Genomic DNA, 15,775 nt, shown 5'->3' on the forward strand with positions numbered 1-15,775 from the left:
TTCAAAGAACCCGGAACCTCCCCAGTGGCCAAAGAGTTGTTTAACAAGGCCAGGGGGGGTTCAGGGCAGGAAGTGAAAGCTTCCCGGAGGGCCGAGGGGGGGGCAGCAGTCGCCCGGAGAACCAGAAGAGACTTTGTACAGGAGTGAAAGGAAATTGGTTTCCGAAATGGGGGGGATCTGGGTTAAAGTGTGAGTGTTGGAATAATGACAAGGAACGCTAAGCTGAGGGAGAGCTGGCAAAGCTTGGACCGAGATACTAGTTTTGATCTTGACAATCTTGTCCACAAAAAATTGGTTCAAGGAGTCGCATAGGGACTGGGAGGGAAGAGGCGCAATAGTGACTCTCGCGGGATTAGAAAGTTCCTCAACAATAGAAAATATGTCCTTGGACTTATTTGAGGAGTCCAGAATTCTATTGGAGAAATAACGGGATTTAGCAAGAGTTATGGCTGACTTATACTCTCTCAGCAAGGAGGAAAATATCTCTTTGGTCTCGGGGGAGTACCCACGGCGCCAGCGCCGTTCTGCTTGGCGAAGACCAAGTTTTAAAGCTCTAAGGTCCTCGGTGAACCACCTTTGGGCGTCATGGCTACGCCTCGCTCTGACTAATTTTAAAGGTGCCACCGAGTCAGCAGCAGAAGTAAGCCAATAAGTAAGGTTCTGTGTCTGGGAATCGATGGAAATAGCAGGGCCAATGATAGGTGGAGCCGATGAACTGAGGAGGGAGATGAATTTATTTAAATCAGCCTTGTTCCAATTACGTGCCAGGAAATTAGTCTCTCGGACTGTTGTAACAGGGGCGGACAAAGCTAAAGTAAAGGTGATTAGAAGGTGGTCTGACCAAAGACAGGGAAGAATAAGGGGTGCAGAGATGTCTAGGCCGGAGGTCCAGACCTGGTCTAGACCTGGTCTAGAATATGGCCCTTGACGTGAGTAGGGGAGTGTATATGTTGAGTACAATTTAAGCCTGACATAAGGTCTGAAAAAGCCAGTGAAACAGAGGATTCGTGGGCGTCCGACGGTCAATAGTTAAAATCTCCCAGGACCAAGACATTGGCGTTATTGATGGTAAGCTGGGAGATGAGGTCGCCGAACTGGACTGAAAAACTGGGCATGGGTTGGGGAGGGCGGTAGACCAAGACACATATGAGGGACGACCCTGGCTGCTCCAATCTGAGTACGAGACAGTCAGTCAAAGGGATGCTAGTGGTGGGCACTGGAGAGAAACGAATGGGATGCCTAATATTGGCTGCAACCCCTCCCCCCGCTTTGCCAGAGGAGCAGTTAGCTTGCAATATATAATAACCCGGAGGGATGGCTGCCAGGATGTCAGGGGAAGAGTCGTCTGTGAGCCAGGTCTCGGTCAGAAACAAGACATCTGGCTGTTCCGATCCCAAAAGATAAAAAATATCTGACTGATGACTGACCAGAGACCGGGTGTTGAGATACATCACTGACAGAGGGGGGTTTAAGGCTCTAGCCGAGGGAGGAGTGTAAGGCTTGGGACCCAGGACTGGTAGCCTAGCAGTTAATGGAGAGGATATGATCTCTGAAAAAGATTTTCTGGCTTTAAGCAGGCCAAATAATGCGAGCCTAGTGGATGATGTAGGAGGGGGAAATGCAGGGTCATGACATGAAATGAGAAAAGAGCGGGAATAGGTGAGGGAAGGGGCAGAGTGACATGCCCCTTGCCCCGGCGCAGACGGGCGCAACTCAGGCGCAACTCAGGCGCGCCTACGTCGCGCCCGCTGCGCTCGTCCGCTGCGCTGACACATGGTGGCCGTTTAAGTAGGGGCGGAGCAAGGGTAGAGTGTCAGGGATAGCCTATAGTGAATGTAAGCCCAAGCAAAGATGGCGCCCGTTACCGCTGGGAACCCGCGATGAAGATCAGCCCCCAGCCAGCAGCTCACCTCTGAAAATGGAAACTCAGGTTAGTAACCTGCATAACTTTGAGGTACAGTGGTTATACAATTTAAAAACAATGCGTGGCATAAAAACGCCACCGCTCGTAATCAACGGGGCGAAGTGCAGGAGATATATAAAAAGAGCTCTCTCAGCGTCCGCAAGCCAGCCCACTGCCACCGGGCTACTTGCAAACACTAGGCGAGGGCCAAATCGCGCTCCTAAGTAGGGGCGGAGCAAGGGTGGAGTGTCAGGGATTGCCTATAGTGAATGTAAGCCCAAGCAAAGATGGCGCCCGTTACCGCTGGGAACCCGCGATGAAGATCAGCCCCCAGCCAGCAGCTCACCTCTGAAAATGAAAACTCAGGTTAGTAACCTGCATAACTTTGAGGTACAGTGGTTATACAATTTAAAAACAATGCATGGCATAAAAACGCCGCCGCTCGTAATCAACGGGGCGAAGTGCAGGAGATATATAAAAAGAGCTCTCTCAGCGTCCGCAAGCCAGCCCACTGCCACCGGGCTACTTGCAAACACTAGGCGAGGGCCAAATCGCGCTCCTAAGTAGGGGCGGAGCAAGGGTGGAGTGTCAGGGATAGCCTATAGTGAATGTAAGCCCAAGCAAAGATGGCGCCCGTTACCGCTGGGAACCCGCGATGAAGATCAGCCCCCAGCCAGCAGCTCATCTCTGAAAATGGAAACTCAGGTTAGTAACCTGCATAACTTTGAGGTACAGTGGTTATACAATTTAAAAACAATGCGTGGCATAAAAACGCCACCGCTCGTAATCAACGGGGCGAAGTGCAGGAGATATATAAAAAGAGCTCTCTCAGCGTCCGCAAGCCAGCCCACTGCCACCGGGCTACTTGCAAACACTAGGCGAGGGCCAAATCGCGCTCCTAAGTAGGGGCGGAGCAAGGGTGTAGTGTCAGGGATAGCCTATAGTGAATGTAAGCCCAAGCAAAGATGGCGCCCGTTACCGCTGGGAACCCGCGATGAAGATCAGCCCCCAGCCAGCAGCTCACCTCTGAAAATGGAAACTCAGGTTAGTAACCTGCATAACTTTGAGGTACAGTGGTTATACAATTTAAAAACAATGCGTGGCATAAAAACGCCACCGCTCGTAATCAACGGGGCGAAGTGCAGGAGATATATAAAAAGAGCTCTCTCAGCGTCCGCAAGCCAGCCCACTGCCACCGGGCTACTTGCAAAACACATTGGTGTTGTATTTTTATTGTGTCGTGTTTGTGTACCCGTTAACTTTGGCACTTCTAAATGCGTCACACTAGTTCCTTTAAGTCAGACTGCTCTGTGCCACAGCTGCCCAGGACTGAGCTTAGGATTTTCTTTAGGAAACCTAACTGTACGTGATAAAGATGGTGACATTATTATATCACCTTTCTACAATGCTGCTTTGGTGAAAACCATATATTATTCAAGTCTTTGGTTCTCCCTTAAAGAACAACAAAAATACACGCCCTTCATACAACACAAGAAAATTGCCTGTAGATATTACTTTGTCGGCCTGTAGGTGAGAACTGGGCCCAGCCTATTTGGCGGTAAAGTCTCTAGTAGAAAACATGATTGTGGTTTTTCTTCTTCCAGTTGCACTACATGTATCTGTTGCTCTTTTTATGAAGGCCTCAAAGGATACGTGTCCATCGCTTCTTCTGGCGATTCTGCGTCGAGATCCTGGCATTGTAGATCTTGAGCCTTTGAGATCGCTGAGCCTACATAAGTTAATGCCTCATTGTCTCCTTCCTCCTTGAAGAATTCCTCTTCTTCTTTGTCGAGTGGTTTGGGGGTTGTTGGCATCTGCAATTCCTCAACCGGTTTCTCCACTTCAGTCGATGGTTTCGGCAGTATCTTGAATTTCTCCACCATTTCAGCTTCTAGCCTCTTTTTCTCGATCTCCAACGCATGTGTTTCGGAGTCGAGACCCTCTGCCTCTCTCTTCGTGCTCGACTTCTACGCTGTCGTCGAAAGCTGTTTCGACCTCTCTCGTTTCGAAGTCGAGGCGTCTTTTTCGTGACAGTCTTTCGACGTCTTTGATTTTTCACCATGACCGTCCTTGCCGAAGGATCCAACAGATTGTTTCTCTTTGGATGCGTCCGCGCTCATAAACTGTTTAGACGCAGAGGGCCCTTTTGTTGTCTGAGATTTTTTTTCTTGTCTCCTATTGTCTTTGAGGTCGACGGTTCTCTTACCTCCTTCGAAGTCTTCTTCTCGTCCTCTATGACAGACGTCTGTGTCCTTGCCGACTTCAGGGCCTTCGGTGATGTTGACCTCCGCTTCGCTCGACAGGCCCAGATCTCAAAGCGACGGTGCTTGCCCTTGACCCTGCATGTTGCAGTTGGCCCTTCACTGTTTCTCTCTTACCCTCAAGGTCTTTGAGGTGAGGCCGAGCATGCGTTGCAATCTTCACTTCGGCGAGTAAGTGGCAGGCAAAGTTTGCAGACCAGATGCTGATCTTTGAGCCTATTTATGATGACAATTCTTACAGAATTTAAAAGGTGTATTGTCCATTACCGCGCACAGGGAGTCCCCTGCATGTGCATTCTCAGGGTCTAAGTTCCATACTTTTCGGCGCACTCTGGCTCGTCGGGTAGTAGTCCGGTACGGCGAAGCAGGTTTTATCGCTGTGTAAGTTTCACCTATTTTCGTCGATTCTGCTCTCCAAATCTCTGGAGCTCCTTTCATATCGATCCAGACCCAACGGCGGAAAAAATGAAGATCGTGACCAAAGGTGGGAGCTTCCCGGAGGAAGCACATCGATGTCACAGGAGGACACCAAATGGAGGATCTCGACTGCCACCCAAAAAAAAAAAAAAAAAAGGTAACAATTCCAGACCCAACCCCTAGATGGCGGAAAAATGCACAGCATGTGAATCAAGAAAAGATTTGTGCTACAAAACAGATGCTTGGATAATGGGCATAAGTAGAGCTACAATGAACTCAGACTTACTCCACTTGGCATATCTATTCTGTGACAAGGTACCAAAATTCTTGAGTATATCAGAAAAAAAGCACAACCTAGTATTTCATTAGATCCCAATATAAAGACACTTTTCAAACTCAACAAGGGAAACCAATTTGGTTTCATATTTCGCCGGCACCTGAGCTCTAGGTTGTATCATGAACATGTGTGTGCTCGAATTAGAAAGGAGCTCCTCTACACAAAAATCTTCCTCTGTAAAAATGCATAAGATTTTTTTTGTATCATTGTCTGCTCTAGAACACTGCTGTCCCTTTGCCCCTCATAAGTCCCCTAGTCCGTGTGCTTGAATGAGCTCTACATATTTTTCCTCCGAAATACATTAAACTCTGTTCTCTGAATCTAGCTTGTCAGAATTACACTTTTGGCTGCAGACGGACCAAAACGTCTTCTGGCCTAATGGTGTTAAACAGAAGGAAAGAAATGACAATTACTAAAATTACTACATACCCTTTTAACAACATGAACAGTATATTTTGCTGAGTACAGATATATTCCACAGTCGGAGTTCTTGTTCCAATCTGGCGTCTTAAAATGTTGTTGAAGATCTGAGCTACATCCTTTTTGCCCTGGTAGAATAAAATGCTTGGTAAATAACTTATTGCACATCAAAATATGAAAATACAAATAAGCAGTTCTTTGATTTTCAAAACATGATCAAAGAATAAATACCAACATTAATGTAAATGGGGTTTACCTTAAAATTATTATGCTAAGGAGTTTGTAGGGATTATAAGAAAGAACTCCAAATATGGGCGCTGTACAAATCTATAAAACTACCCTATCCTCGATATTTTTTAGCTATATGCATCACTATTCACAATCCGTCTATTGTACGCACTGTACACACAGACCCCTCCCTCCCCTGTCTATTTATTTACTATTTACAGCGGAAGTTCTCCCTCGCTGCCAGACGGTGTAAGTAAGAAAAATTAAGCTGTTTAGTGCTGCAGTTTTACTGCACTGTCTAGACTTGGCTGCCATAGTCCAGCCACACACTGCTGTTCTGGACATTAACTTTAGCCCTTGGCCACCTGGCAAGTACCTATAAGCCACAGGCCAGTCGAGCCCAGCTTAGGCACATGCAAGAAAGAAAATACAAGGTGTGCAGCACAAAAGCTACTGGGGGCAAGGCTGAGTGTAGTTCAGTTGAAACTTGACACAAGCCAAGTAAAAAACACCACACACAGGAAGATCTGTAAAGAAATATATTCTTTAAATAGTTAGCAAATATTCTGTGATTGCGGGGAGGGAAGCAAGCAGAAAAGGAATAGTTTAGTATCTAAAAATATCCATCCCTTAAGTATCGAAATTCGCCACAAGACGTTGCATAAAGAAAATGTTTGTGCGGGGTAGTAGATCAAGGAAACCCGAGAACAATGACGTTTTCTAGGAGCTACCGGGATTTGATATGTTTTTTTTTTTAGATTAAAACATTATATTTGATTAAAGCAAGTGTGCATGTTATGAGACCCCTTTATGCGTGTTCTCTTCAAATAGAAGACAAACTTAGTAAAACGCTAGAAATTATGATTCTGTTCTGTTTTAGGTTGTTTACCCCATAGCTGATGGGGGAGTCCACCCTCACAGTAAGGAAAGGCACAGGCCCCGTCATAATTTTCCATTGAGTGCTGGACGTTTAATAAAACAATGTGTGTGACCACATTTCAATGTTGTTTAATATTAATTTATTTTAGTGACAGCATGCGTTTAGTTCGGGGAGCCAGATAGCCAGATAGCCAGGGAGCCAGATAGCCTACCCATTTGTATTTCTTTGCAATCAGAACAAAAGGATATAGAGATGGAAAACATACTTTCAAAATGTCGGAGCGAGTATAATCATTCAACAGCCAATCAAAGGGGTATTATTGGAGGTTTTTTTTTTTTTAACCCAATTGTTTTTAGCAACAATGCAACAAATACATATAAGCCCAACATTTTTGTTATAACACCAGAAATAGAAACCGTGTTGTAAAATGTTTACATAAAATACACGTTTTGGTCACCCAATATCTCTTCAACATTTCAATGTTATTTACGTTCACTTAGTGTTATGCAATGAACCCCATTAACGATGCCCCTTGACTGAGCGCACTTTATTCTTGTTGGGGTGTATTTTTCCCTTTTTCAACTTCTTCGGTTGTCCTCTTCCCACCTGTTGGTATCGGCAGAGTATTTATTCCTTGCCCTTCTGGCCTGTTAAGTGGTATAATAAAATATTCCCCCATTGAAAAATTAAGGAGCTAGGCGTGGAGAATTGAGGGGGTTGTGTGGCTAAGACAGGCCTCTGAAATGAGTGTAAATGGCGTTTAGCGGTGAAAATGCTTCGTGCAGGGAAAGAATAATACATACACATACGATGAATTTGAAACGAGATCTGGGAAATAGTTTAGGTCTGTAGCTGGGGTTTACGAATCAACTGTCTCTTTGCGATCAGCGAGAGTGACTCGCTGAACGCCTACTGCCCGCCGAGGTTTCCTACATTTCATCAAAGGTAAATACATTAGAAGGAGTAGTTTCTGTCCTGTAACTCCAGTTCTGTAGTAGGGGTATCTCTGTTATAGTCATAATCTAGTGAATAGTCCCGCCCATGTGCGTGGACCCCGGAGCAATCAAAAATAATCTCTTATAGTGTCAAAAAATGCAGAAAAGCATAGACACTTAAGAGAGAATTTAAAGACAGATAATGCAGCCTAAAAAGGCTACACTGTCCAGTACTTCAACTAGAAATTCCACCATAAAATCCACAAAACAGCAAAAGCCTGTACAGATTTCCCTTGCTTTACCAGCAAAATCCCTCAGGAATGATAGAGAGAAGAACCTGGACAGACAAGCCCCATAGGCTGCCATTATGTGGCTCAAAACAGGATACTGTGCCTTTAAGAGAATCTTCCAGAACCTTATCCCAGAATGCATAGCAGGTCCAACTTAGTTTCAGTTCTTTTCGAAGGCGTAACACGCCAGACCTGTAGCATTCCATAAGGAATATGTCTCTCTCCACCGGGGAGGAGGGAGGGCGCTTATGACTATAACAGAGATACCCCTACTACAGAACTGGAGTTACAGGACAGAAACTACTCCTTCTGTAGTAGGGGATCTCTGTGTATAGTCATAATCTAGTGAATAGAATGGCAAGCCCATCCCCACACCAAAGCGGCGGTGGAGAAAAGAGAATTAACCAACGTGAATAACCAATTAAAACTAGGAGGGGGGTGGTTACACCCCTCTCCTTTGGCGGGCTTTCCCCAGGCCAGGGGCTGGAGTGCCCCTGGAACTGGTTTCAGCCGGCCTATGCACAGTGAGAACCGGGGTGCCACTTGCAGTCACCTTCCTCTAAAGCCCTGCCTACCTAGGATACACAAAATCCTGTCTGGGACGGTGCTGGCACCGCCCCTGACAGGAAACCCTTTGTCCTTGCCTCCTGCTCTGGGAGGACTCCCAGCAGCAGGAGGGCAGACTTGTGTCTCGGTGGCAGCATCCATTTTGTGGAGCTAAGGCTATGTCTGACTTTAACCGGGGTTACAGGTTACATACATGTCGTGTCCCTCTAGAAGGGTGGAATGCTAACCCCGTCGCCAGAATTGGCGAGGGGTTAGTGTAGGAGAGTAGGGTCTGCAATCCTATGATCACCCAGATTTTTGCTTTTTGCTGCACTGGTTTACGACTTTCCCTGGCTGTGGGCCTGCTAATCAGACCCACAGCCTAGCTGTTCTCTCTATCCAAATTGTACTTAGGTACTGAATTGGCACTGGGCCCTCTCCAAGTCCCTGTACCCAGGGCTGAGGTGCACCCAGAAGTCTCCCAGGGGCTGAAGCATGTATTATGCCACCCCTGGATTGACTAACTAAAACTGACACAACTGGCTGCACGACAGCTGGGGCAAGGTGGTGTACTCACCCTTTGCTTTAGATATAGTATACCTATATCTAACCCTAAAATGGACACACAGATCTCCTATCAGTCACTCCTATGGCAGGCCTTAACAATCCTGAAGGCAGAGTGCTTGGAATCGTGTGAGATGGTGCTCTGGCATGAGCTGAGCCTGTCTGCGGCTTTCGGGATCCATCCCTTAGCCGTTTCCATGATATCGCATACCATATACTCTTAAGTGCATTATAATCCTCGCGGTTATGTGCCAACTCTGGTATCGCTTTATCAAAACATGTCGAGTAAGGTGTCATACGAATTGGAATACTAACCCCTCGCCAATTCTGGCGACGGGGTTAGCATTCCATCCTTCTAGAGGGACACGACATGCCTGTAACCTATAACCCGGTTAAAAGTCAGACAGAGCCTTAGCATCCACAAAATGGATGCTGCCACCGAGACACAAGTCTGCCCTCCTGCTGCTGGGAGTCCTCCCAGAGCAGGAGATAAGGACAAAGGGTTTCCTGCCAGGGGCGGTGCCAGCACCGTCCCAGACAGGGTTTTGTGTATTGTAGGTAGGCAGGGCTTTAGAGGAAGGTGACTGCACGTGGCACCCCGGTGCTCACTGTGCATAGGCTGGCTGGAACCAGTTCCAGGGTCACTCCAGACCCTGTGCTGGGGAAAAGCCCGCCAAGGAAGTGGGTGTAACCACCCCCCTCCTGGTCCCACCCATAGAGCAGGACCTAGTCGCGTGCCAGCCCCTTTTTACAGGATAAAGGTAGAGACTGGCCCCCTTCCAAATCAGATCATCTTTGAATCCTGAAACTACTTTCCACGAAAGGAACTCAAGACTTCTTCCTAAGATTTCTCCCTTGTGACTAAGGAGTAGTCACCCTGCATCCGCAGGCACCATCTTAAGAACACTGCGGTCTGCTGCAAGTCTCTCCTCCGGATCAAGACTGCCCAGCTCGACGAGAACCGGCTTCCCTGGCACCTCTGACCTTTACCTACATCATCAGTCACGCTGAGATTCGTGGGTGTGACGAGACCTCGAGGGACCGGCCATCTTCAAGACTGCACGACTTCTGCACAGAAAGCCCGCCGAGTAATTTCCTGGTGAGTGCTTTGGGGTCCGAGAAGCCCCGACCCTGAGCAGCTCCAGCACCGAAGTGCAGCCTCCCAGCATCTCCACGATCTGCGTGGGGCCCTTCTGCTTTTTGCTGCTCACCGCGTTGTTTGGCTACTAGCCCGCTGGCTTGTGGCCTTCTGAACGACGCCCGACGACAACACTGCTGCTGGTCTGGTTGCTCCAGACTGGCCCTTGCTTCCCTCCATCGGAGAAGTACCCTGGACCCTCCTGGTCCGGCTAAAGACGCCATTTTAGGTCCACCGCGTGGGCCTTGCATTTGCCAAGGCTTGTTGCCCAATCCTGGGTCCAGCGACGTCGACAGCAAGAACCTTCGTGGGACAGCTCGCACCTCCATCCTGGTCGCCGACAACGCCTCCTGGTCCGAGAGACTGCAGAGCCCAGCAGCGCCCACTCACCTGACTGCGGTGACTTCGCCCGGTGCCATCCTGGTGCCCACTTAATCACTGGCTAGTGATTCAAGAACTTGGTCCCCTCTGCTTTCAGGTTTTCTTCTTCCTTGATCCAGGCTTGGATCCATCGAACTTTTCTTCACTGGTCGCCTGCCAGCAACTTCCTTCTTCCAGGCTCCTGGTCCGGCAACGAGATTCCCGACGTCTTTTCAGACCTATGCAGCTGCAGCCCCTGGGCTAGGTAACTTCGGCACTTCGGTGTCCCAGCATAGCCTCACTATCCTAGGGTCAGGATCCACTGTCGTTTTCTTCCTACCAGGTCGGGTTCGCCCGTGAACACTAACTTTGCCTTTACTAGCTCCCATAGACTTTGTCCCGCATCCCGCGTGAGAGTGCACACTCTGCACCCGAGTCCCCTAGGTCTCCTAGAAGTAATCTAACGATTCCCTAGTCAAGTCCTAGCGATCCCAAAGCCTATTAGTACTGTACTTACCTGCTAGTAATTTCGCATTCCACCTTTAGAGTATATGGTTTTTCGTGCCCCTCGGGCATTTGTGTATAACGTGCTAACTTAAGTATTTTCATAAGAGTTTTGTTGTGTGCTTAGCACCCTGTCCTCATAAAGAGTACAGGGTTGTTGTGATTCTAATAAATACATTGTTTATTTTCATAACACTTGTGTGGTGTCCTTTCACTGGGTGTTCAAGGGGTAATGTGATGGTAAAACAGCTGGCTTAACACGCCCTCTAGAGTCTTAGCCTTAGACTGCTCGTATCCATGCTACTAGGATAGCTGGTCTATAAGGTTGACTTACAACCAATCATCAATAAGGGTTGTTTGGACTGATATATAGTGATCACTAGAATAGTGACCACTGCACATCAGGCCAACTTCTCACATTGGTGAGCAGCGGTTGGGATTTGAGCTTGCTGTTGTTTTACCACACATATCCTAAGAATATCTTGTGAAAGATCACATAAGTACTAAAGGTACATATAACTTAGCTTAGAATACTCTGAGTTCTACTGAACCAGCTGTTGTAGCTCCTAGGGCCTAGCACACCCTAAACTACAACTCTAGCAAGGGATCAGTAGGCAAACATATAGTGTAGGTAAGTGCACCACTTACACCTCACTAGAAAAGCATGTCGACTCAGGGGGACTCTACTGAGACTCCCCTGGTCAGTGTTGACCCTCCACAGGTCACTTCAAGATATGCAGCTCTCAATTTTCAGGAGATGAGGCAACTCTGTGTCTCCAGGAAACTGAAGCAGGGGTCTAACCCCACCCTTCCCTTTCTGATAGGTCTCTTAGAGACATATGATGCCAGAAAGCTCTCTCAGTTACATGAGAGCATGCCAGCCTTAGAGGGAACCTCTGGGGATCCAGACCTCCCCAACACTGATTCAGCAGTTGAGGAGGAGGATGAGGAGGTACTCTCTGGGGATGAGGTAGACAAGGGTCTTGAGGTAGTCAGAAGGCTAACTAGGACCAACTTAGACTTACTTGGGCTAGGATCTGGGGGCCCCCCAGTACTAACCCGAAGTGGGCCTAACCTTGGAGTTAGGAGAGATAGATCTCTTTCTAGGGACTCCAATAGATCTCTGCACTCTAATGCCTCTTCTCAGGGGAGAAGGAATCCTCCACAGAGGAGGTTTACTTCCCCTCAGAGAAAGGAGCATGAAGCTAGGATGAGACAAGCTGAACTGAGGATTGAAAGGGAAGAAATTGCCCTGGCCAAAGAGAAGCTTGCCCTGGCAAGAGAGCAGCAGATGAGTGGGCTAGCTCCCACTGGTGGCAGCAATCTCCCAAGAGATAGAGAGAAGGGTTTAGATACTAAACACCTGACTAAAATAGTGCCCCCCTTTAAGCAAGGGGATGACATCCAGAAATGGATGGCTGCTCTGGAGAGGGCCTGCACTGTGCAGAACATTCCCCAGAGTCAGTGGGCAGCTATACTGTGGCTCTCCTTTGATGGTAAAGGTAGAGATAAGCTCCTCACTACAAGAGTGGAGGATGCTAACAATTACCAGGTCCTGAAGAATACACTGGTTGATGGGTTTGGTTTAACCACTGAGCAGTACAGGTTGCTGTTCAGAGACACCCAGAAAACTCAGTCTCAGGACTGGTCTGATTTTGTGGATTGTGCCACTAAGGCTTTGGAGGGCTGGTTGCTGGGTAGCAAGGTTACAGATTACACAGGATTGTATAATCTAATGATGAGAGAACAAATTTTGAACAATTGTCAGAACCAGTTGCTGCACCAGCACCTTGTTGATTCAGATCCGACCTCTCCCCAAGAATTGGGAAAGAAGGCAGACAAATGGGTCAGGACAAGGATCAAGCAGAACCAGAACCAGAACCAGGGTGGTCAGAAGAAAGCAGACCAGAAGGGTAATGTCAAGAATGAGCAAAATGACCAGAAGTCTTCACCAGGTCCCCAACAAACCAAAGAGGGTGGGGGTCAGGCTTCCCAGAAGAAGAAGGCTCAAGAAGGCCAGTCCAAAAGGTGGTGCCAGTACTGCAAAAGTAAATCTCACTGGTTTAGTGAGTGCACCAAAAGAGGAGGAGGACAAACTCCTACCACTACAGCTCCTAAAGCAACTGCACCCCCTAGTACAGTCAGTAGTGGTAGTGTCACTCCCAAGGCATTAGTTGGGTTAACCTTGGGTACTGAGGGGTCTGACAACTTAGTTGGCACACTCACTCAGGCTGTCCTTGTCTGTACAGGGGATGTGGATATGTCCCCTGAAATAAGTCCCAATACTTTGGGCAAATACAGGCAGACACCTTTGATTAATGGCAAAATGGCTCAGGCCTATAGGGACACTTGTGCCAGTGTCACCATGGTGACACCTAACTTTGTGGACCCTGGACAGATCATGCCAGGTACTGATTTCCTGGTGACCAATGCCAGCAATGTCACTACTAGTCATAGTGTGGCAATTGTAGCTTTCTCCTGGGGTGGAGTGAAGGGACAAAAGAAAGTTGTAGTCAGTTCAGACCTCCCAGTTGATTGTTTGTTGGGCAATGATTTGGAGTCATCACAATGGTCAGAAGTGGAGCAGAGGACTCACATGGAGATGTTAGGCTTGCCAGCACATGTGCTTGCTGTGACTAGGTCACAGGCCAGAAGATGCCCCACTGAACAGGTGCTGGATCCTGAAATTATGGACCAGACACCTCCCAAGAAGAAGAGCAGTAAGGGTAAGGCTTTGCCTTCCCCCTTGCCCCAGGTTGAGGATCAAGTCTCTGAGGAGGCTGATCTAGCAGAGCTGAGGGAAACTGAGCCTAAAGAGCTTGAACTTGATCAAGTTGAGTTTCTGGGCTCAGGGGGACCCTCCAGAGCAGACCTGGGGAAGGAACAGTTGAGCTGCCCTTCCCTTGAACCCCTCAGACAGCAGGCTGCTGCTGAGGCTGCAGGGAATGCCACAGGTGCCCACAGGGTATACTGGGAGGATGGACTCCTGTACTCTGAGTCAAGAGACCCCAAGCCTGGTGCAACCAGGAGGCTGGTCATCCCCTTGTCTCTGAGAGGTTTCCTTCTCACCTTGGCCCATGAGATTCCCCTTGCAGGTCATTTAGGTCAGACAAAGACTTGGGACAGGCTTGTCTCACACTTTCACTGGCCCCATATGAATGAGAATACCAAGGAGTTTTGTCGCTCATGTGTCACTTGCCAAGCCAGTGGTAAGTCAGGTGGCACAACAAAGGCCCCCCTTATACCACTACCTGTGGTGGGGGTTCCCTTTGAAAGAGTGGGGATTGACATTGTTGGTCCAATGGAACCCCAGACAGCATCAGGACACAAGTTTATACTGGTGGTGGTGGACCATGCCACCAGGTATCCTGAGGCTATTCCCCTTAGGACCACTACAGCCCCTGTAGTGGCAAGAGCCCTAGTTGGAGTGTTCTCCAGAGTGGGTTTCCCTAAGGAGGTCGTTTCTGACAGAGGTACAAACTTCATGTCAGGATATCTGACTGCCATGTGGAAAGAGTGTGGTGTGAACTACAAGTTCACCACACCCTATCATCCACAATGCAATGGGCTTGTTGAGAGATTCAACAGGACCCTGAAAGGGATGATTCATGGACTACCTGAACCTCTTAGGAGAAGATGGGATGTCCTGATCCCCTGCCTCTTGTTTGCTTACAGAGAGGTCCCACAGAAGGGGGTTGGCTACAGCCCTTTTGAGCTTCTGTATGGGCATCCTGTAAGAGGACCCCTGTGTTTGGTGAAGGAAGGATGGGAGAGACCTCTCAAAAAGCCTGCAACCAACATAGTGGACTATGTACTTGGTCTCCGCTCCAGGATGGCTGAGTATATGGAGAAGGCATCTAAAAACCTTGAGGCCAGCCAGGAACTTCAAAAAGCTTGGCATGACCAAAAGGCTGTACTGACTGTGTACCAGCCAGGACAGAAGGTGTGGGTGCTGGAGCCAGTGGCCCCAGCAGCTCTAAAAGACAAATGGTCTGGGCCCCACACCATCATTGAGCAAAAGGGAGAGGTTACCTACTTGGTGGACCTTGGAACTCCCAGGAGCCCTCTCAGAGTGCTCCATGTTAACAGGCTCAAAGCATATGTTGACAGGAAGGACATGAGCTTGCTCATGGCCACAGATGAGGGACAGGAGGAAGAGAGTGACCCTCTCCCAGACCTGCTCACTCAGAATCCTGATGATGGATCAGTTGATGGTGTTGTCTTTTGTGGCAGCCTCACTGAACATCAGCAACAGGATTGCAGGCAAGTTCTGCAATCCTTTCGACATATGTTCTCTCTGACACCCAGCCAAACTGATTGGTGTACCCATGATGTTGACACTGGAGACAGTCTGCCTGTCAAGAGTAAAATCTACAGACAGCCTGATCATGTTAGAGACTGCATAAAAACTGAAGTGCAGAAAATGTTGGAACTGGGAGTCATTGAGCCCTCAGATAGCCCTTGGGCTAGCCCAGTAGTTCTAGTGCCAAAGCCTCACACCCAGGGTGGTAAGAGAGAGATGAGGTTTTGCGTAGACTACAGAGGCCTCAATGCAGTCACTAAGACTGATGCCCACCCAATACCAAGAGCAGATGAGCTTATAGATAGATTGGCTTCTGCCAACTTCTTAAGCACATTTGATTTGACAGCTGGGTATTGGCAAATCAGGTTAGCTGAGGAAGCCAAACCTAAGACAGCATTTTCTACCCCTGGAGGGCATTATCAATTTGTGGTAATGCCCTTTGGACAGAAAAATGCACCTGCCACCTTCCAAAGGTTGGTGAATCAAGTCCTCACTGGGCTGGATGACTTCTGTGCAGCTTATCTTGACGATATTGCTGTCTTTAGCTCCACCTGGGAGGATCACCTGGTCCACCTGAGGAAAGTGTTAGAGGCCCTGCAAAAGGCAGGCCTCACTATCAAGGCCACAAAGTGCCAGATAGGGCAGTCACAGGTTGTATACCTGGGCCACCTTGTAGGTGGAGGCCAGGT

The 15,775-nt window shown here is 48.2% G+C and overlaps 1 protein-coding gene across 8 annotated transcripts in view; it reads right to left on the reverse strand.

Moving 5' to 3' along the window:
- Window positions 1-15,775, reverse strand: part of CAB39 (calcium binding protein 39) — a 197,586-nt gene that overhangs the window by 88,245 nt on the left and 93,566 nt on the right. For all 8 annotated transcript variants that reach the window (XM_078668134.1, XM_078668131.1, XM_078668137.1 and 5 more), the window contains one exon: window positions 5,348-5,466. In XM_078668134.1, the coding sequence (XP_078524260.1) occupies window positions 5,348-5,466 (119 nt within the window). The remainder of the gene's footprint in view (window positions 1-5,347; window positions 5,467-15,775) is intronic.

The sequence above is a fragment of the Lissotriton helveticus genome, chromosome 11, assembly GCF_964261635.1.
Source record: "Lissotriton helveticus chromosome 11, aLisHel1.1, whole genome shotgun sequence".
NCBI lineage: Eukaryota > Metazoa > Chordata > Amphibia > Caudata > Salamandridae > Lissotriton > Lissotriton helveticus.